The 23,399-nt window shown below is 40.8% G+C and overlaps 1 protein-coding gene across 1 annotated transcript in view; it reads right to left on the reverse strand.

Annotated features, from left to right (window-relative positions):
- The window catches only part of LOC124555619 (elongation of very long chain fatty acids protein AAEL008004-like), a 209,605-nt gene that overhangs the window by 17,314 nt on the left and 168,892 nt on the right, over positions 1-23,399 (reverse strand). Inside the window, exons 5-6 of the mRNA XM_047129588.1 lie at positions 18,502-18,558; positions 3,062-3,304 (exon numbers count right to left, since the gene is read on the reverse strand). Coding sequence (XP_046985544.1) covers positions 3,062-3,304; positions 18,502-18,558 — 300 coding nt within the window. The remainder of the gene's footprint in view (positions 1-3,061; positions 3,305-18,501; positions 18,559-23,399) is intronic.

Genomic DNA, 23,399 nt, shown 5'->3' on the forward strand with positions numbered 1-23,399 from the left:
CACAGTCAATTCAGTCAGACAAATGTTGCCATATTAAGTCTTTCTGCTTGATGTATAATCTGACATGACCAGTTTAATTTGTGTACATCTAAGAACTTGGAGGAGTATACTTCCAGTATTCATTGTCCCTTATGTTTTAAATTTATGCCTTCTTGTTCATACTGTGTCATATGTATTAGTACATGGTGCATGCTTCTGTTTTATCAATTAGGAAGTTAAGCTACTATTCTCCTCATGATAGAGATTTATATAGGAAGTGTTGTAATTACTAAACTTTCATATTCGTATTGTATTTGTATTTCTTTACTGGTCCTGTAAATTGTGTTTAGGTACATATTTTGCACAAACGATATAGGACAAGTCAGATGGGTACTGTATACACAACATCATGCACATTGTTATTTTGAAAAGATAAATAATTAAAAATTATTCAATACATGTTGAATATTGATGACAAAATTAATATAATGAAATAAAATGCTAGACTGGTTAAGAATATTTGAGCAGTTACACTATACTTTCCTGATACTATAAAAATTCGGAAACAGAATAGAAGCAGTGGTCAAGCAAATACTCTTTCAGTTTCACTTTAAACTTTTGTAAAATTTGCATCTGTTTCAAATAGGATGGCATGTGATTGTACAGCATAATGCCAGTATGATACACTCCTCTCTTACAAATGTTTGTACTTACTGTATTGACATGCAAATAATGCTTCTGCCTAGTATCATGAGGGTGGTAATCACAGTTATACTTGAAGATATTTCCATCTTTTAAAATACTTCCTTTTGTGAAATTTAATATTTCATACATACATATGCAAGGAAGAGGCAGTATATTGAGATTTTTAAATATTGGTCTACAGGAGTCTCTTTACTTAACATGGTTTATTATTCTAACAATCTTTTTCTGTAGCCTAAATGTTTTGTTTGTACCTACAGAGTTTCCCCAAAAGATAATGCTGTACATCAGCAGTGACTGAATACTGCCATGGTACATTGTGATCACTGATGCATGGCTTGTATTTTGTGCAAGGATTCTTAATGCGTACGTAAGTGTGTTTAACTTTTTGTTTACATGGTTAAGATGTGTATCCCATTTTAGGTTTTGCTGAATATGTATACCTAAAAGTTTTGTGTCGCTCACAGATGAGACAGTTTTTCCATCAAATTTAAAAATTGGTCTTGCACGATGTAGTTTCTGTGAATTGTGGAAATTGACTGTCACTGTTTTTTCATTATTTATTATTAGCTTGTTTGCTCTGAACCATTGTGTCAAATTTTGTATTATACCTGTAGCTGTTTTTTGTAGGCTTTCCTCATCACACGATTTGATTAGGATATTTGTGTCATCTGCAAAAAGTACTGTTGTCCCTTTAGTTATTTTTTCTGACAAATCATTAACATAAAGAATGAAAAGAATTGGCCCAAGGACTCCATATGTAACGTTTTGTGCATTACTGTAAAATTTACAATTTTTTGTGTTTTTATGTCTTTGTATTTTATTTGAGTGATCTGTTGACGGTCATGAAGGTAGGAATGTATCCACTTGTTTGGCAGGCCTCGTATTCCATAATTACCTAACTTCTGCAACAGAGTATTATGATCAATTACATCGAAGGCTTTACTAAGGTCAAGAAATATGCCAGACACATGTTGCTTATTATCTACTGCAGTTAGAATTTCATTTAAGAAAGTATAAATAGCTGACTGTGTTGATCTGCCAGTTCTGAATCTGTGTTGTGCATCACTTATTATGTTTTCTTTATTTAGAAACGCTGTCAGCCTTCTAAGAAATAGTTTTTCAAGAATTTTACCAAAGCCTGACAATACTGATACAGGTCTGTAGTTTGCAGCTTCATGTTTGTCCCCTTTCTTGTACAGTAGCGTCACTTTTGCCATTTTCAGATTTTTTGGGAATATACCACTCAAGAATGATGAATTGAAAATATCCATTAATGGTTCTACGATAGATGTTACACTTGCTTTGATGATAATATCTGGTATTTCATCAGTACCTGCTGAACATTTATTGGGTAACCTTTTTATAATGACAGATAATTCCTCAGATGTTGTTGGAGACATGAATTTTTGTATCTGACTGGAGTGTATTGCTGTCTGGTTGTGAGTTGTGATGTTTGGTAATCAGGTGGTGTGCTACATTAGAAAAGTAGTTGTTAAATTTACTAGCCACTACTGTGGGGTTGATTATTTTATTGTTGTTTACATGAAGTTCTATATTTTTGAGGGCTAATGATGTAGTACCTGTTTCTCTTTTTATGATACTCCAGGTTGCTTTAGTCTTATTCCTGGAATTTTTTATTTGTTTGTCATTTTTCAATTTCTTTGCTTTTGTTATAACTTGTCTAAGTATTTGTTTATATTGTTTAAGTAGTTGATAAATACAGGATTTGTGGTTTGCTTTGAGTATTCATATAAATTCCTTTTATTCTGGCCTGATATTTTTATTCCTGTTGTGACCCATTTATTTGGTTTGTGCACAGAATTTATAAGTGACGTTTTTTTAGTAAAGGCTATTTCAAAAAAATGTATGCATGTGGCTATAAATTTATCAAACTTGTCATCTGTGTTGTTTGAACTGTAAACATCAGTCCAGATTTCTCTTCTCAAGAGAGAACAAAAGTAATCTATGTTTTCATTATTTAACTTCCTCACAATAGCTCTAGTTTTCTGGGCTATAAACTCACAATGAAACCTGTCTAGAAACTAAGCAACTGCAACATATGGGCTGAGACTCACAAGTTACGCAAGTACAAATATAGCTTATGAGAGATAACTGACTTGTTTTCCTTTTACTCACCTGTGAGAAGGATGAGTAGTGAGTTTTTTTAGTGGGAACATACAGAGTGCATGTGTTTTTGACTCACTGAAAGAAACAGTAAACTAGCAGGTGTCCTACCTTCCTCTAGGACCACAGTGTACATTTAGGACAACTAGTAATAAGAACTTCAGATGTTGCAGTAATTTGTTTATGCTATTCTCTTTAAAATTCTAAATTTATCAACAATAGACAAAAGAAGTTTAATGAAATTATAACACACCATCTGCAATGTAGTGATGTACTTCTTCCACCACAGATACTTCTGGAACTGTGGTCCCATAGCTGCCATCATGTAGTAGAAGTACATAATTATGTGCACGAAAGAATTTATCACTCCAATGAACGTTCCATGGCCTCCAGGGTAGTATTTTGTGGCTCCCCATGACACCATTGGCATCACAGTGTGGTGATACATGTGCAAGAAAGTGATCTGACGGTCTTTTTTTCGTAGCACGAAGAAAACCTGGGAAGAAAACCACAACATTCTATAAATTTATTCATTGACCATGGACTCTAGCTAATAATTTTCAGCTGAGAATATAGGGTGCATCGGACAATTTTATATATACAATAAATGTAGAGCAAAGAAAACAGGATTACCTTTTATTGGTACAGATGAGGCTATTACATATTTTCTGGTACAGTACAACAGTTAACACTTAATATGACATTTAATATTGACTCATACCATACACAGATTTCTCTGCATGATAAGCTTTTAAATGTTTAAATAAATTTAATTCATTTAATTCCTTAACTGATTTTGCAAGCTTGCTGAAAAACATTTTGCCTGTTTCATGAGGAACACTCATTGTCATTTTCAGATTTCTCTGTCTTGCGTAATAATTATCCTTTTCTCTTGTTGCAAGGTCATGTATGCTTTTATTTATGTGGGGTTTATAACTTATTCTCACAACTATAATATTCTGTTATATCTGCAGTAAGTGCACTGCAGTGTACAAAAGCTTGTCTGCAAGTTTGTTTGAATGGTACTTTCGCTTCACATCTCTTGTTCTTTTCAAGTAGCTATCTTGTTCACTTCCCCATATATGAACTGATTAGGACAGATGTGGGAATGCAAGTCCATAGTAAAAATGCCCTGAGCACTTTATCATCTACAACTCTTGCTGTTTTGGGCACAATGAAGATTTCTGTGTTTCTCTTTTTACACAGAAAATCTATGTGCTCCCTCCATGGTGAATGCTTACCTGTAATAGTTCCTAAGAATTTTGTGCTATTTACTTCTTTAATTGTCTCACTATTTAATTTAATATCATGTTGTACTTTTCACTCTGTTTGGTTTGGAACACTAAACACATTGTTTTAGATTGATTTATAAAAGATTGTGTAATATTAGATATTTATTTGCAGTCTCCATATTTATGACTGCTTCCTTTTCAAGCTCCTCCTCTGTATCAGTTGCACATACAACTGCAATGTCATCAGCATACACTGTAAGTTCCTGTTTGATAGAATCTGGGAAGTCATTTACATAGAGAATAAACAGTATTGGACTGAGCACAGAACCTTGTGGCACTCTATGCCTGACGGTTTATAATTGAGATCTATAATTCATTATATTTCAATCACTATTATGATTTATTTCTGTGCACTGGTTCCTATTTGACTATGTCATAGCACTTCCCTCAAATCCTATGCTGACAGAGTTAACCTGGAATGATTTACACAGTTAAATGCTATAGACAGGTCCATGAAGATGCCACAAGTCTTCTGTTGCCTGTCAAGCAAACTCAGAATATGCTCAACTAAATCTGTTGATGCAGTTATTGTTGATTTGTCTTCTCTGAAACCATGTTACCGTTGTGATGGGTGTAGTATTTGAAATTTGTTTATAAAACTTACAATTCTATTCTTTATTAACATGCCATATATTTTACCAAAAGCTGAGATCAATGCGATTGGTCTGTAGTTTCCCAATTCACCTCTATTCCCTTTCTTAAAAACTGGCTTTACTTTGCTTGTTTTTAGTGTATCTGGAAATGTACAGTCCTCTACTGCAGCATTCAGTACACATGTTAAGGGTTTCATCATACTTGCCCTACATTCTTCTATGAGGTGTGTTGTAACCCTATATGAGCCTGATGGATGCTTGACCTTTAGCTTCGTTTGTACCAGTTTCTGGGATGAAAGCACTGCTATGATTTATATGTGGGATTTCTGGCATTGTACTTTCTTTGACTGTTTTATTTTTTTCAGTTCATCTGTTACAGTTATATATCTATTAAAGGTTTTCCCTGTTTTTAGAGGATCTAGATAACTTTTGCCATCTTTCAGTGGGCAAATGTCCTCTGTCAGTTTTGTTACTTTTCCTTTCCCTTCATTTATGAAGGACCATAATGCTTTTAAATAATTCTCTTCTTTATCTAAAGCTGTCTTAATGAATAATGCCTTTGTTTCTCTGATGGTTTTTTTATTCTGTACAAAGTATTATACACCTCAGTGTTTGTTTGCTTGGCAAGGTCATAATAAACTTTCAGTTTATTTCTTGCATGGAGTACATGTCTAATCACCCAGCTTTTCGTTTTTGGTATTTGTTTACTATCGTTTTGCTGACAAGATGTGTAAGATTATAACACTAATTAAATGAAGATAAAAACTGGTTCCATTTAGCATTTGCATCATTGTCTTCGTACACTGCTTCCCATTTTTCTGTCATTACTATCTTTTTTAGTCGAATGAAGTTTTCTGTGTTTATCTACCTCTTTTGCTTCTGTATCTTCTGCTCACTTCTTTATGTTAATGTCTATCATCCTGGCAAAATGGTCTGCTAGTGTGGAGTTTATTACCTGGATGTCACAGCAGCATGAAGGAATATTTGTTATTATATGAGCAATAGTAGTTACTCTGATGAGGTTATTTATTTTTATTCTTAGGTTTGGAGTATGCAGTAAGTCCATTAGTGTCTCAGAGTTTTCTGTATTTTGCCTGGTATGTTCAAATCCCCATTAATTATTAAACTAGCATATTTTTTAAAGTTCTTGGATTGTGCCCTCTAGTTGTTCAAAGAATGTTTTTTATTTCGCCATTTGGTGATTGGTACAGACCTAAAAGACAGCATGAATTTCCTGTAACTTTTATTTCCACTGCAGTAGCTTGAAAGTTAATTTCTCTAGTATGTTTTGTGGTGTTTTGTATGACTTTAGTTGATTTGTAGCTAGAGAAAATGGCAACCGCACCACCTTCTGCAATGTTCTGAAAAAGCTGGTTACATCTGCATAATTTTTCAGGTTGTGGATCTCAATCAGATTTTCTTTTAGCCCACGTTCAGTTTCTACTAGAATGTTTGGTTTATATTCCTGCAATATTATCTATAAGTCATCTGGTGTGTTCTTTATGTACTGCACATTCTGGTGATGTATTGTAACTGTTGTTTCTAATTTTAATGAGGCCCCTTTTTGTGATGCAGTAAACATTTCACTAGCTCCCCATGTTTCAGTTAGACTGTATTGATCTTTTTTACATGCTGGGTACTACAACTGATTCATTTCTTTGTACATAATTTAAATTTTTGGCAATATATTTACTCTGGCAACTGAGACGAGTATTTTTATTTACAGATTTCCTGACGTCTTCCTCTGCTTGCTCGATGCTGTAAAAAATCCTCGCTTAATGCAGCAGGACTCTTAGGCCTCAGGCACCTACCCTGACCGAATGCTTCTACTGCTGCTGCTGCTGCTACAGATCTCCCAGGCCTCAGGCACCTCTGCTGTGTGGTTACTGTTACTGATGCTACCATCATTCTTTGTCTCAGTGGCTGCCCTTGTTTGGCTGCTACAGCTGATGATTCTTCTGTGTTTACTTTTGGCACCTGCGAGTAATCTGCTTGCTCGTCTGTATGGAGTTGCAGCCATTCGACTATGGGCTGTGGTTCAGTTTCTTGCATTCTAGAGCATTTTCGGTAGTTTGATATAATGTCTAGGTATACTAAGACACAGAATGACCACTGTTTATTAAATGCGCAATTTTTTGACTTTTGAAAGTTTTGCCGTTTCCATTTACGTGCATGCAACGTCTTGTGTAATGTTCTCTGTCCGTATCATCTATTGCAAGGAAGTCCTGGCCAATTTTTCTGTGTATATTATTTGCTTTCTTTATTTCTTCATCTTTTAGGAATGCGCATTGCAACTACTTGATGTTTATGTAGACCACACAGTCTCATGTATGAGTGGCTTCATTTGAGTTCATTTCGGTAGGCGTCATTTGATACTGCCATTAACAAAATGCACAGAGTTCCTGAATCACTGAAGGAGCAGTTCTTTACTACTTCGCCCATGGGGGCTCCTGGTTTTACATAACTCGTAGCTTTAACGTTTTGCTTATACATTCAAGTTTCGCCAACTTTTCTGCCATGGCTGTCTGCATATATTGTTGTCACAACTATTTTGTAGGATATTTTTGCACTTCTTTTTGATTTCACGATGGTTTGGCTTACTTTCATCTTGCTATAATTTTCTTTATATGTTACTGGTCCACACTACTATCAGTTTGCAGAAGTACCTTGTTTTTTTTTTTTGTCTGAATTTTCATTTATCTCTTTTTCTATTCGTCATGAACACTCTGTATTTGAAATCCGTCAGTAGTCGGGATCTTTACAATGTGTCTTCTCTGTAGGCTTCAAGTTCACCAAGGCTCAATTCAGATGTTCTTGCCGTTTTCTCAGGTATGGTGAGGACGGATTCTTTTAATCTTTCGACTTCTGCGTTTAGATTTAGATTTTTCTTCACCATCGTGTGATATTTGCCTTTTACGCTCTTTATCTCATTGAGTAGGCGTAACTATGGAAAAAGTTCATTTTTGTCAGACTTTAGGCTTAATTATTTTGCATAAAAAAGTAGTCAGAACCATATTTCTTAGCTTGGACTAGCGTCAGCACAACTGTAATGGTGTACCACTTTGCATTTTATACATATCACACCTTTTGCGACTTATTTGCTGCAATAGCACTTGTCAAGATTATTATTTCTGTCCCTTTTTTGTTCGAACATAATACGATGTGGTTGCTGCACGCACAATCTCATGATTGTAATTTTTTGTTTCACTACATACAAAAAAATACACTTTCTAACACACCGATTTGTTGATATTATTTATCACTTCTTTTCACTAATTTACTTATATTCACCGGATTTTCACGTTAACTATTTGTGGAACAAATCAAGTACCCAAGTACAATGTTTCACCGTTTCAACATTCCTTTCTTCCGCTATTTGTGATGCAGGGTACACTTAAGATCACATAAATACTGTATGTTACACAATAGTCTAATCAGAGGTTTTTAATTCAAGAATATTGTTTAAAAGTCTTTATTATGCAAATTTTTAACAGGGTCGGAACTGGAACTTTTTTACGGCTACTTACAAGTCGCCTTTCGTCTTCTAAAATATTAAGAATACTTCATAACCACCCCCCCCCCCCCCCCCCCCCCAGTTTGACATCCACTCTTACAAAATATTGTATGGGCGCTTTTGGTACCTAGAATGATGGACCAAGGCATGCCATTACCCGATTTGCCACACACTTCACTCAGTGGAAGAGGAGTAAAGCTAAGCGAACACGTGTCTCTGCTTATCCATAGATACTCGACCATTTCTGGGAGGACGACAATCAAAGTTTTCAGTGTATGTCTTTAAGGGAGTGGTAAGCTCAGTGTTAGTCGAGTGGCAGCAGTGACAACGAACGGACGTGCGGCAGCGCTCATCGTCCACCGCCACGACCGTCGTCTGTTGCAGTCTCGTGTCAGATTCATCATTTCGTGTTTGTCTTAACAACGTTCTGCAGGCAACACGTGGAACTTAAATAGAACAGGTTGTAGTCAGTGCATCAACGATCGGAACTCTCCGCATCCTACTGCCTTAGATATTCACAAATGGGTGTGTGAGAAACTTAAGTTAGCTCACGAAGATATCATGAGGTTTCAACTGGATTTTATATTGGACTCTCTTTTTATAAGACGGAAAACTTCGGAGTTATGTGAAAGAATTGTAACTTCCACTGGTGGCAATCGAGAATTTAAACATTTTTATAGCTGATTAGTGACGTGGAACTTGTATATGCTGGCTATGGGATCCGTAATGTATTCATATTCAATATGCCATTCGAATTTTCGAGTGACGATGTGTCACGATGGCTACATCCCTGTGGAACCGTTCTTAGCGTCACGGCGCTGTGTTCATCTTAAGAATGAACCAGATGTAAACATTACACTATGTATTCTACGTTTGCTGGAACCTCACTGGATTTTGTTTTACGTGGAGCGTAAAGCTGTCTTGGGTATAGTTAATTAAGTACAATAAGAAACATACGTATCACGCTATGCGCATTTAAATTGGACAGCACTGGCCAGCCAAGAGGTCCTCCTAACATGCAGTGATGTGAACAGTTGCAGTTAAGACGTAAATAGAGACGAGGAGAGAAACAATATACCTGTAAATGCCATTTAATTTTCAAAGACAATGAAATAATGTACGACAAAACTCGGGCAATACGCTTCTTAGGAAACCAGACGGGAAACCTAACACGCTGTCGTTCTCAGCTAACATAGTATTGTAATTAAAACAAGTGTGATGAAAATTCCTAACTCAAGCACAGGGTAGTTTTTCTGAGTGAACTATGTGTGACATAAAAGCTTACTGCAGGGATTTCACCTTATAGTTAAATATTGGAGGCACTGGAGGTAATAAGTACTGTTAGTCGTCTGGTAATCTCAGAACTCCTATATCCGAATCCGAGGAATACATTTCAGTTCTGGAACTGTCATCTAATACGTTCATAACGAGGCGATCAACAACTGAGTCAACGAAGTCACCCAAGCGCCACATTTTCTCCCCTTCTTTTGTGACATGCTGTTACGCATTTCGCCAGTGACGTGTGGCAAAGCCTAGTGTATTCGTTCCAGTACGCCTGCAGGCTTAAGTATCTTGTTATTTCTCGCGATTTGTCACTTAACTTGGCTCCAGATCAATTCTGTTGCGCTCATACTGCAATGATACGCAAGCAACTGCAAAAATGCAGCATTTGTATGGTGTGCTCGATGCCGTGAAAAGTATTGTTTTCCATGTATCTACGACGCATACCACTCTGGCTCATGTGCGACCACACTTACAGTATAAAACAATGTACATAGCCCAAATTAAAGAGTATTTGATTTTCGTTTTTATTCCAAAAATTTAATTGTGTAATGTTTCCTTAACTTAAGCAATCTCTTTTACAAAATATCGATAGTTAAGAGTTTATATTTGCAGTGAAAACTGGAATTCTGCGTGCAGTATGTTATGAGAAACAAGAAAACGTGCACTTTTCATAAAACGTGATGATTAAGTATGTGTTAATTAGCATATTTTTAATGAATTTCATATTATCATGTACGTATACGAACTGAACATAACAAAAGCCGGATACAGCGAAACTGGAACCAGTGACCTACTTATTACCCACTACCAATCTCCAACGCTACCGATCTTTTTTTCTTTTTTTGAAATCTCATTTTGTTCGTTATTGGCCGTTGCGTTTGTTCTAGACGGACGTCGTCTGACACCCGTTCAAGTTCATCGTTGATCCAGTTACTCTTTTAATACGGAGGGGAGGCAGCTTTCTGACCGAACACGCTGAGCCCATGCCGGCGTATATCCGAAGTACTTTATATTTAGAAAAAAAACAGTTCTAGAAAAACTTCAAAGCCGATTGTCTGTCTGATCTTATGGAAAACTTATTTCTCACCGTCTTTTGACAATGTCCCGCACGCGTGTTCCACAACGAAACGGAAAGCAATGTCAGCCATTTTCACAATACGTATTAACAGAGCGACAATCAGAGCACAACCAGCGTTTACCGAGACTGTGACCTTACACGATTTTTAAAATGAAAACTACATAGCTAATGTATGGTTAAGAAAAACGTTAATGGCTGTTACTACATATAATATCTTAAAATTTCATTTACAGTGACAAAGTAACAAGATATCTAATACACAAGTTTGACCTATTTCCAAGAGCGTAACGAAACCAGCGCTTGTGTGCTGCGGCTGTTGACCAATAATCGCGGTTGTGTTTGTTTACATCGGTTTTATTCTTACGGTGAACGAAGTATAGTGAAAAGTTGTCGTCCGCTTACACTTGCCAAGTTGACAGCGGTGTTAGGAATGTTTGTTTTGACTACAATAAGCATGTACCGTTGTATCTGTCCGTTGGTGGCATAGGGACATTCATATCGTACAGTGAACAGCCCCCCAGGTCTTCTTTTTTCAGGTCGACTGAGCACTTGCAGTCAACTGCAGGAAGTGTAGGCCGGCGCAATATCCCGGCGAAGCGAGCCAGCCGCTGCCCCAACAGATAAAACAGCCAGGTTGCCGCGCTCTCACACAATGTTTTGGCTGTCACCGTCGGCACAACTGCTGACGCGAAACCCACTGCTGTCGTTCAGCAACCCGAGGCGTACTTCCCCTTACCGAGGGCCACACTCGTGAATCGGAGGGAGCTATAGTGACGGTGCCGTCTTTACCTCTGCGATCTCTACTCAGTGGTCCGACGACGAAATAGAACCCAAACAGCGACGTAACAAGGGCAACAATAGCAAAGGGAAGGGATACATCTGTCATCCGAAAAAAAAAAAAATCCTTGTCGAGTATCCCGGGGCGCAGAAGACAGCTGAACAACTAAAGCCTATTTTACTGAAAACGGTCGCATCCATTAAGGGTGTTGCACCCGCGTCCGAATCTACAGCTGGTGCCACTGCTGGCGCTACAGCCATGGAAGAAGATCCACCCGCTATATCAGATGCGACAGTATTCCTTTCCCTAATGTCCAGCGTCTTCTTAGTGGTCGAGGCATCTCATTTACCGTCAACGGAACACAGATAATAAAACTCTATGGCCCATTAGGCACGACCGGGAGTTACACGGCCCCCGCATCGCATTTACCTCTCTGTCCCACTGTGCAGCAAGCAGGCTGGATAGGATATCTCTCTCCCACTGTGCAACCACATGACACAAGCGATGACACAGCGCCAGTCAGTTTTCTGACCACTGTGCCTATTTCTGTTTTGTCAGTCTTGAACGACAACAGGCCTCTTGTGGTTTCGGCTATTGGAAGCTGACTACTAGCCCCCCTGCAGGACCTCGAGCTCAGAAATGAGATAAGACTCAAAATGGTTCAAATGGCTCTGAGCACTATGGGACTCAACCGCTGAGGTCATTAGTCCCCTAGAACTTAGAACTAGTTAAACCTAACTAACCTAAGGACATCACAAACATCCATGCCCGAGGCAGGATTCGAACCTGCGACCGTAGCGGTCTTGCGGTTCCAGACTGCAGCGCCTTTAACCGCACGGCCACTTCGGCCGGTGATAAGACTCAACTGGGACCAATTTTTTCTATAAAGACATATCGATCCTACGCTCTGACATGGTGGATTCGCTAAGCAAAGCCTATGGTTCTGTCAATAGCGAAACAGTACGCTCGACGGAAACGATTATGGCAAGAATCGAGGATAGAGTTTTACTATCGATGTATCAGGGACCTTTACAAGGAACTAATCTCATAGACGTAGCAAAACTCAAGTATTTTAAAGTTTAAATCACTGACATACGGCCGGCCGAAGTGGCCGTGCGGTTAAAGGCGCTGCAGTCTGGAACCGCAAGACCGCTACGGTCGCAGGTTCAAATCCTGCCTCGGGCATCGATGTTTGTGATGTCCTTAGGTTAGTTAGGTTTAACTAGTTCTAAGTTCTAGGGGACTAATGACCTCAGCAGTTGAGTCCCATAGTGCTCAGAGCCATTTGAACCATTTTTGAACTGACATACGGCGAATGCAGTTTTCTGGCGTCTTTGTTCAGTCACGGCCAAAAGATGTAGCGACCGGAGACTGGGTTCCATATTTTGTGTCTAGCACGTCAACAGAAAGCTAATTACTCAAATTGTGAATGATTCTGGCCAGCGAGTAGATACCCAGCGGGGGACAACGGACTGTGTCTACACATGACATAGTACCCTATATGAAAGACAAAATATCGATGATCAGGCCTGTCACTTAGTGCTAAACGCCATCCAAGAACAGTTCCGATATGCGGATAGCGTCACACTGGAAGCCCCATTCACGATCGATCAAATTGAGGAAGCAGTCTTCCACGCTGCCAAGCAAAAGTCGCCAGGGTCTGATGGCCATGTAGCAGAATTCTACAAATGCTGTTGGGACTTGCTCAAAGAGTCTCTTCCAGCTGTTGCTAACGACATGTGGCGAGGCGTAACAGTACCTGACACTCTGAAAGAAGGGATAGCATGAGGGTTGCCCGAAAAGTAATGCACCACATTTTTTTTCCCAGCCGAAAGCAATGCTACGAATGCGAAACGTTACGTATGTGTTATTTGACGTCTCCTGAGCGAGCGCGCCAAGTTTCAGTCACTTTCGACAGATACCGTAGCTGCAGGACAGTTTCAAAATGGCGTTTGTAGGGATGCATGTTACAAGCAACGTGCCGTCATTGAATTTTTCAGTGCAGAGAGAGAAACTCTGGGGTATATTCACAAAAGTTTGTGCCAAGTCTGTGGAGCATCTGCTGTCGGTAGAAGTACAGTTAGTCGCTGCGCATGGAGGGCGAGGTCATCCATCAGGAGGCGGTTCGACGGAGCTCCACGATTTGCAGCGGTCGGGGAGACCACACACGGCTGTCACACCTGACACATCTGACCTAGCCCCCTCGGACTTCCACTTGTTTGAGCCATTAAAGGATGCCATTCGTGGAAGACAGTTTGAGGACGATGAGGAGGTGATTCACACAGTGAAACACTGGCTCCGCCACAAGGACAAGGATTGGTACCGACAGGACGTACACGCCCTTGTTTTGCGTTGGAGGAATGCCATAGAACGGGAGGAGATTACGTGGAAAATTGGGTGTGTAAATAAAACACCCATCTTTCGAGTGTGTAATTCGCATTATGTTCAATAAGGAATTGCCGAAGAAAAAATGCGGTGCATTACTTTCTGTACAACCCTTTTAGTTCTTCTCCCGAAATCTGGTCGGAGCGCGCATGTATGCAGCTTGCGGCCTGTCACGTTACTTAGAGCAGATTTCAAAATCATTACACGCGCGAACAAGATTCGCATGGAATCACTCTGGGAGCAGACTTCAGACAGCTACTAACATTGTGCCATCCCCTGTAGAAGCATTCTTACTGTAGCATATGGACTATGGGACGTGATATGTTCCGGTGCACCGGCTAGAACTAATGGAGCAGTTATATTTTTAGACTTTTCGAAAGCGTTTGATCCTGTGAGCCATGAGTTTTTAATTGAAACACTAAAGACGATGGGATATGGCAATCGTATTACAACAGTCCTCCGCAGTATGTTATTAAATGCTTCCTCTCGGATTTTAATCAATGGTCACCTCACAAAATCTCTCCGCATTGGTCGATCTGTCCGCCAAGGATGCCCATTGTCAATGCTCTGTATGCTATAGCCACTGAACCCCTACTACGTCTCATTGCAAACAGAATTAGAGGACTAGTGGTTCAGGGCACGCGAATCTGCTGCACAGCATACACAGACGACGTATCTGTTGAGTCTTCCCATCAAGCTATGGCCTTCCTGGAAGGCGTATTGAACATCTACATGAAGGCGTCTGGCGCTCAGATCAACAGCAGGAAGACGACCATATTTCCCCTCAGTGTCGGCTTTGGCGTAATTCCTGAGCCGCGTGGTTTGAGGCGCCATGTAACGGACTGCGCGGCCCTTACCGCTGGAGGTTCGAGTCCTCACTCGGGAATGTGTGTGTGTTTTGTTCTTAGCATAAGTTACTCTACTGGCCATTAAAATTGCTACACCACGATTATGACGTGCTACAGGCGTGAAATTTAACCAACAGGCAGAAGATGCTGTGATATGCAGATGATTAGCTTTTCAGAGTATTCACACAAGGTTGGCGCCGGTGGCGACACCTACAATGTGCTGACATGAGGAAAGTTTCCAACCGATTTCTCATACAAAAACAGCAGTTGACCTTCGTTGCCTGGTGAAACGTTGTTGTGATGCCTCGTGTAAGGAGGAGAAATGCGTACCATCACGTTTCCGACTTTGATAAAGGTCGGATTGTAGCCTATCGCGATTGCGGTTTATCGTATCGCGACATTGCTGCTCGTGTTGGTCGAGATCCGATTACTGTTAGCAGAAAATGGAATCGGTGGGCTCGGGAGGGTAATACGGAATGCCATGCTGGATCCCAACGGCCTCGTATCACTAGCAGTCGAGATGACAGGCATCTTATCCGCATGGCTGCAACGGATCGTGCAGCCACGTCTCGATCCCCGAGTCACCAGATGGGGACGTTTGCAAGACAACAACCATTTTCACGAACAGTTCGACGACGTTTGCTGCAGCATGGACTATCAGCTCGGAGACCATGGCTGCGGTTACCCTCGACGCTGCATCACAGACAGGAGCGCCTGCGATGGTGTACTCAACGACGAACCTGGGTGCACGAATGGCCAGACGTCATTTTTTCGGATGAATCCAGGTTCTTTTTACAGCATCATGATGGTTGCATCCGTGTTTGGCGACATCGCGGTGATCGCACATTGGAAGCGTGTATTCGTCATCGCCATACTGGCGTATCACCTGGCGTGATGGTATGGGGTGCCATTGGTTACACGTCTCGGTCACCTCTTGTTCGCATTGACGACACTTTGAACAGTGGACGTTACATTTCAGATGTGTTAAGACCCGTGGCTATACCCTCCATTCGATCCCTGCGAAACCCTACATTTCAGCAGGATAATGCACGACCGCATGTTGCAGGTCCTGTACGGGCCTTTCTGGATGCAGAAAATGTTCGACTGCTGCCCTGGCCAGCACATTCTCCAGATCTCTCACCTATTGAAAACGTCTGGTCAATGGTGGCCGAGTAACTGGCTCGTCACAATACGCCAGTCACTACTTTTGATGAACTGTGGTATCGTGTTGAAGCTGCATGGGCAGCTGTACCTGTACATACCATCCAAGCTCTGTTTGACTCAATGCCCAGGCGTATCAAGGCCGTTATTATGGCCAGACGTGGTTGTTCTTTGTACTGATTAGTCAGGATCTATGCACCCAAATTGCGTGAAAATGTAATCACATGTCATTTCTAGTATAATATATTTGTCCAATGAATACCCGTTTATCATCTGCAATTCATCTTGGTGTAGCAATTTTAATGGCCAGGAGTGTAGTTTAAGGAGGGTGTAAGTATTGGGACCGATGACCACAGCATTTTTGTCCCTTAGGAATTCACACACGTTTGAACATTTGAAATTCCTGAAGTAACAAGGGCCGAGCAACAGACCTCGCGCCGTTCTCTGGGCATCTACTAGGAGACCACACCTGGCTGCATGATAACTAAGAACTGGGTGGACCTCCTGAACCGCATCAAGGCCACACTGACTTCGCACTCAGATAGACACCCGAACCTCCTGCGAAAGACGCAAACAAATCATTTATCCCTCGCAAGCAAAATGTACTACATGGCCAAAGTACTTCCGGTCTCTGAATCTTTGGCAGCGAGAATTCAGCCGGCATTCAGCTGGTTTTTACTGCTTGGCAAACCTATAAAGTACAGTTCGTGGCACTCATCCTGCCTCCCTCGCGGGGCCGCCTTGGGTTCATCAGCGTCCGACACAAATGTGCCACGCTCCTGATCACCGGAATGAGAAAAGAACTGCAGCGTCAGGGCGCATGCTTCTTTGCAACGTGCATAGCGCCATCGATACAACTACCGATGATTCCTCCGGAATACCAACATATTCAGAAAGATTTTCTTGAATTTAGTTATATGTGCGCCAGTATCCCAAACACCTCACAGCTCCTTAACAAGACAATATACAGATCATGACAAAGACCGCACGTGTGAACCCCATTGAAGAAACGGATCCATTGGCGAGCTGGACCGTACTGTGTCGAAATATTCACCAGCCATTCCTGCCTGCATGGATTCGCTCACGGTGGTATCTGATTGTCAATCACAAAATCCCTACCACCGACAAACTGCACCGAATCCACCTCAGTGCAACAGACACCTGGCACAAATCCGGAAACATTGACCCGCTCGCGCATAAATTTGTTTGCTGAACAGCACAGGACAAACGGAACTTTCTCAGCCAGCGACAAGCCGTTATTGAAACGACGAACGCACGCTATCTGAACGCTCGTGAACTGATGCGGACTGACCGCAAGCAATACCCAATTACTAAATAAATTGCGGCGCTATGGATGATCGGGCATAAAGCCCGGATGCTACGTTCTCCGAATATTTGTCCTACTCTGAAGGAGAATATTTTTAGATTCCGCAGGATGGCAGACATCGGAAAACATTTGGCAACATGCTGCATACCATGATCAGGTGATTCTCGCAAGAGCTCTTCATTACTCCAGTTAATAGATAATCGACATAATGTGACAGCATACACTAGAGAAGACTCCCTTACAACCCTGTAGCTGTTTTATGTAAGTGGTAGAGGTGTACAGGTGTGTGAGTAGCAATAGAAATACGTGATTGACCTTTAATGATTTGGAAAATGAACCTACAGCAACAGAAGACTGTTTTTTTTTTTTAATTAGAAGAAAAATTTCTTTTAATGCAGATGCAGTTACTTTTCTCCATAACGTACAGAACAAAGGATTTTTTTCAGGTGAGAAGAAATACATTTTATTCAATCAAGATTAATACGTGCTTAAATTTAGTTCGCCGTTTATCTTTATTGCTTAATGAAGTCGGAAGAGCGACGAAAAAAATTACCTAAGAAATGAGAAACGCAAAAAAATGGTGGCAGTGGTTAGCGTCGTAGCATCTGTGTTCGAAACCCGATATTTTTTTATTTTATTTTATTTTTTTCATGTACCTAACCATGTCTACAGAGGACTACTATACGAGTGTTTCTTATCAAGCTAGGGGATACAAGGGCGTTTCATTAATGGTAAAATTAGAACTTTGGTTGACTATAAGAGTCATCAATTTAGTTTATAATACATGTGTGTGCATGGTACTTTCTGGGTTACAATAATCTTAAAAGCTGAAATTGTTATATTTCATTCTTATGGTAGTTCATATATTTTATTCTTAAGGGAGATTCGATGTATTCCCTTGGATGATATATATCTTAGAAACATTCGAAACATAGAAATTTCGAACATCACGAGAATCGCGCAAAGGCAGATTTGCCACAGCGACATTTTGTCGAATGAATCTCACTCGAGAAATAAACGTCGTTAACATTGCTGAAGATTTCACGCATTAACAATAATTTTGCGACATATTTGCTAAAAGGCATACACAATACATCGATAATTTTGACCGCCGTTTTCTCAGAAACTATGGTGTACCTACGGATAAGACGAGACTAGTGTTCGCTTATTATGAGTCCTCTTCCACAGAGCTAAGTTTCTGGGAAATCGGGTTATGGCACTTGACGCGTTCTTCTCGTAGATCAGGTCATAATGTGCTCGAGTATGTCGCTTGTCGCAATACATTAAAATTTTTTCTGAATCATGCGATGTTTAAAATCTTAGCAGTAGCTGAGTACAGTGTGAGTCAATGTTTTCTTCAGAGGAAAACTCCTCATATGCACAAATCACTTTTACGTGAAGTAATTTGTGTGGTCTATGCGAGTGACACTTACTGTATCAAGGAGTTCTGTCAGTTTTGCCAGGAAATAAATGTAAACACCACGCGCAATCTGTAACAGAGAAAACAAGTACTTATTATGTGCACAAAATATACGTAATAATAGAGATGATAGTAAAGAAGACTATCAACTTACACAGCAGATATGTTAGAATTCTGTTGATTTTCGGGATTCATTATTTGTGTGCATACGTCAATGCTATAGCTGCAGAAGGTGAACAGTACTGAAGATTTTGGATACACGTAAGCATAGAGCTCTTTAACAATATTTATTGACATTTGAAAAGTAAAATAAAAAGAAAAATATGCAGGTGCGGGGAGGGTAGGAAGGTAACCATCCTTCATCCAAGTTTTTTAATGGTTCAAATGGTTCAAATGGCTCTGAGCACTATGCGACTTAACTTCTGAGGTCATTAGTCGCCTAGAACTTAGAACTAGTTAAACCTAACTAACCTAAGGACATCACACACATCCATGCCCGAGGCAGGATTCGAACCTGCGACCGTAGCGGTCACGCGGTTCCAGACTGAAGCGCCTTTAACCGCACGGCCACACCGGCCGGCAAGTTTTTTAATAGGATAAAAATGTCATATTCTAAAATATAAAATTTTTGAATGCAAACTCTCCTTTAAATTTTAAAACAAATCAGTTATGAGTAGTGATTCAACTGTGAATTCAATAATTTCCTTTTGTTCCATATACACACAGTAGAGTAATATCCAAGCTTTTAAGAAAGATGAATATTCAACTGTTCGTCTACTACTTGATTATCATGCACGTGAAAAAATTGCCCTAGAAGTATAAGGAGCTACGAAAAAAGTCTGCAGGATTGCAATTGCAGTGGGCAGTTTGGGATGAAGGCGCGAATAATGTGTCAAGTAGTGAATGAAACAGGCAATCATGCCATGGAGAGGCACTCGGGCTTCCTACAGCCAGTTGAGCGAGTATGAAAGGTGTCAAATTGTAGCCTTCCGAGTAGTGGGAAGGTCCTTCCGAAGAATTGCTGCACAATTAGGACGTGTTGTGTCAGTTGTGCAAAGAGCTGGTGTCAGTGGTCACGTGAACATTCTCACACCCATAGACGAGGATCTGGACGTCCACGTAGCACAGACGCCCGCCAGGATTGTCGTGTTGTAAGGGGAGCGTGGCAGATCGTACAGCTACCACAGAACCGCTTAAAATACTTGTGAGCACAGATGTGTCAACGCGAACTGTTGCAAACCGCTTATTAGCAGTGGGATTGCGGGCATCCACACCCTAGTCAGTCTTCCACTCACGTGACAGATTCGATGCGCACAGCTCGACTGGATCCGTCAGAGGATCACTTGGGATATGGAATGGCGCGCCGTGGTCTTCAGCGATAAAAGCAGATTCTGCCTGCAACCAAATGGTGGTCGTTTGTGCATATGACGTAGATCTCGCGAGTGCTGTCTTGTTGAGTGCATTCATCCAAGACACACTGGCACTTCTCCAGGCCTTATGGCCTGGGCTGCGATAAGCTACAACTCTCGTTCACTTTTGGTGTTTCTTGAGGGACGCTAACCGGCGCTCGTGACGTGCAGAAGGTTGTTCGAGCCGCTGTTTTCCAGTTATTGCAAGACGGTAGGTGATGTGTTGTTCCAACACGATAGTGTTCACCCACACACTGCCCGTTAAACTCAGCGCGCTCTGCAAGATGGGCAGTAATTTACCTGACCAGCATTACATCCTCATTGTCTCGAATCGAGGACGTGTGGGATATAATGGGACAAGAAGTGACCGTCAGCCAGCAGCTCTTACGTAACTACGTGAGCAGGTCGAACAGGCGTGGCAAAACGTATCCCAGGACAGTATTCGCCATCTGTACGATCGTCTGGATATCAGTGTCTGCACGTTCATTACCGCCTGTGGGGGCTACACAACAAACTAATATGGGTGTTTCAGCATGGGTTGATACCTCGTACCACAGAACCGCTTGTGCTATTGATCTATAAATGGTATCATTTCATCTCCTCCATATGCAATTTTACAAAAATAAATTTTTAATGAATTCGAAACCTCTAAAACGGTGTACTAATTTTTTTTCCCGCAGTGTACATCATATAACAAGAAAAAGTTTTTATCAAAAATTTCTTGTCTGATTTACTTCAGATTTTTACTTGTTACTGTAACAACAGTTCAGGTGGACACAGGCAACATATTTCTTAAATATACAAGAGTTATCAATATGTATATAAAATCTGTACTGCTATATAAACACAAGTACTTTTTTAACGTTGTTACCAAAAATCTCGAAAAGTTCTTGACCGATCTACTTCAAATAACTACACGATGCTCTAATAAACGTCCAGGCGAAAAGGAGCTACATATATCTTTAATATACATAGTATATAAAGATAGATATAATGTATAAAGGGGAAACGTTGTAAGAAAAATCTCGAAATAGTCTAATAAATAATCGGAAGGACATAGGCTAAATATTATTTTAAACGACAATGTACAGGTTTTGTGTTAAAACAGGCTTCAAGAAAGAAAATGCTATGCTGTGCTGTGAGAATGTGGAAATTTCGTTTTCTTTCTTTCAGTCATTTTTAATTACAATAGCAACGCATTTAAACCATTAGATAAATTGTTTCGCCCATGCATATTTTTTTTCCCTCGTATACAATTTTAAACACAGCTCTGTACTGTTTCGTTTTCTTCGTCTCAGTCGGTTTCCATAGAAAACAGGTAAGTTGTAGCATTTATGGGTTATCGTTTTACAATTAGAATACTACCACGAACACGAGCGTCATCAGCACTAAATTACTTGGGGTGAACGGGGGGGAGTGGGGGGGGGGGGGGGGCACTCAATGGATAAGGTATTAGTCACAAAGCGATCCAAACGGGAGATCTCTTTGAAAAAAGTGAAAAAAAATTAGGACTTGAAACCACTTTCTGGAGCTTTCTGAATGCCTCAGACAATTTACTTCGATGAGAATTAAAACTCCTAAAGCATGCCAATTGAAGCCTGGATTAAAACTGCGATCGCAGTCCAGCTTGCACAATGACTAAGCGTAGAAATTTAAAAAGAATGGGGTTCAACGTTCGACGTTCGAGCAGCTCCTCGTGTGCAACACATTTATTTCGTTAATGTTAAGCGATACTTGAGATAGTGTAAACTGTGACGCCATTGGGCTGTGGATGACTGGAAACGAGTGATTTGGAATGATGAACCATGCTATACTAGCCAACCGACGGAAGGGTTTGGGTTCGGCGAATACCTGGAGAACGTTAGCTACCATCACGTGCAGTGCCAACAGTGAAACGCGGAGGAGGCATTGTTATGTTATCGGGGAGTTTTCATGATTAGGGTGTGGTCCGCTTATTGCGCTTTAGAAAACGCTAAATGCGGAAGGGTATGAGCACATTTAACAGCTGCGTGTAGTGTGTACAGACGGAGACGACGATTGTATCAGCATGACAATGCATCTGTGGTTTGTGGATAGTGACGTTCATAAAATAGACTGGCCTGTCATGAATCCTGACCTGAACCCAGCTGGGATGAGCTATAACGTCGTCTTCGCTCCATACCCCAGCGTCCAACATCACCACATTTTATCGTATCTTGAGGAAGAATGGTCTACCATTGCTTCACAGACATTCAGACACGTCACTGAAAGTGTCCACGTCTGATTTAGAGACGTCATAAGCGCATAGGGTGGACACACCCCATATTAATGGCCACTAGTAGGTACCAGGATGCTTTTGATTAGACAGCGCATGTATACGAAAAAAATAGAATTGAGATTTCAACAGTGCAGAAAAAAATAGAATTGAGATTTCAACAGTGCAGTAGTGGAAACGTCTTATCTTTGTCAGGCTAATGCACTAAGTCACATCCATATTGGTTAGGGTACGTGGTCATTATCAGAAGCTAATAACAACAATAGACGTGAGTTCAGATATAAATTAAACAGACTGATTTCTAATAATTAATATTGTTACAACAGATTACTAGTAGAGAGCTTAAAGTGTGGTAAATCGTCTTTGCATTTGAAGGGGAAGAACACTGCAACAATCTACGGTGAGTTGGTGGAAGTGTACACCAACAACGCGTCGTCATATGAGACAGATGGTGCAGACACGTCCAGTGTGGTCAAACAAGTCTGAATGACGAAGAACGAAATGGCAGTCCGTCTCCCTGTGAATAACCGGGAATTTTAAGAGGAGCCTAGTCCCTGGTACTCGACGAGTGGCGTGTCCCAATCGAGGCAATACTGAAGAAAGTGAGAATGAGTCATGGACCAGTTCTCAACGTTTTACACAACTTTTTGAATCCGACGAAGGTCGCCTACTGCTGGGTACCATGAGTACTCGCAACCATTCAGAAAGCCTTCTGAGCCGCCGCAGTAGTGGAAATGTCGTATCTTTGTCAGGCTAATGCACTTAATCACCGTGGGCGAGTACTGGGTTTATCGTAGTAACCCGGATACAACTGAGCAAGGAAAGCATTGAATTCACTACAGCGGAAAAGTATGAAGACCCAACTATCATCGGACAAAAAGTAATTCTGAAGGTTTTCTGGACTGCCACGTGTGATGCTGACAGATTATGCCCATAAGGGGCAAATCGCCACAGGAGGACGCTACCGAAACGTAAGGAGATCACGGGAGGCTGTCAGGACGTTGTCCGAGACGGGCTCATTCCGCACAGAACACGGTCACACTTTCAGCTTCTTTGAGCTTTAGGATTTCGCCTCGTCAGATTAATTCCTGACATGTCACCCAGCGACTTCCTTCTCTTTTCTCAGGGGGAGAAACTGTTTCGTGGCAGGCATTTCCAGGATGACGACTAGGTAATTTTCGATGTGGAGTCTTTCCTGAATAGCCGAAATATAGATTTATAGAAGTAAAAACTCCACCAAATCTTCTG

The sequence above is a fragment of the Schistocerca americana genome, chromosome X, assembly GCF_021461395.2.
Source record: "Schistocerca americana isolate TAMUIC-IGC-003095 chromosome X, iqSchAmer2.1, whole genome shotgun sequence".
Taxonomy (NCBI): Eukaryota; Metazoa; Arthropoda; class Insecta; order Orthoptera; family Acrididae; genus Schistocerca; species Schistocerca americana.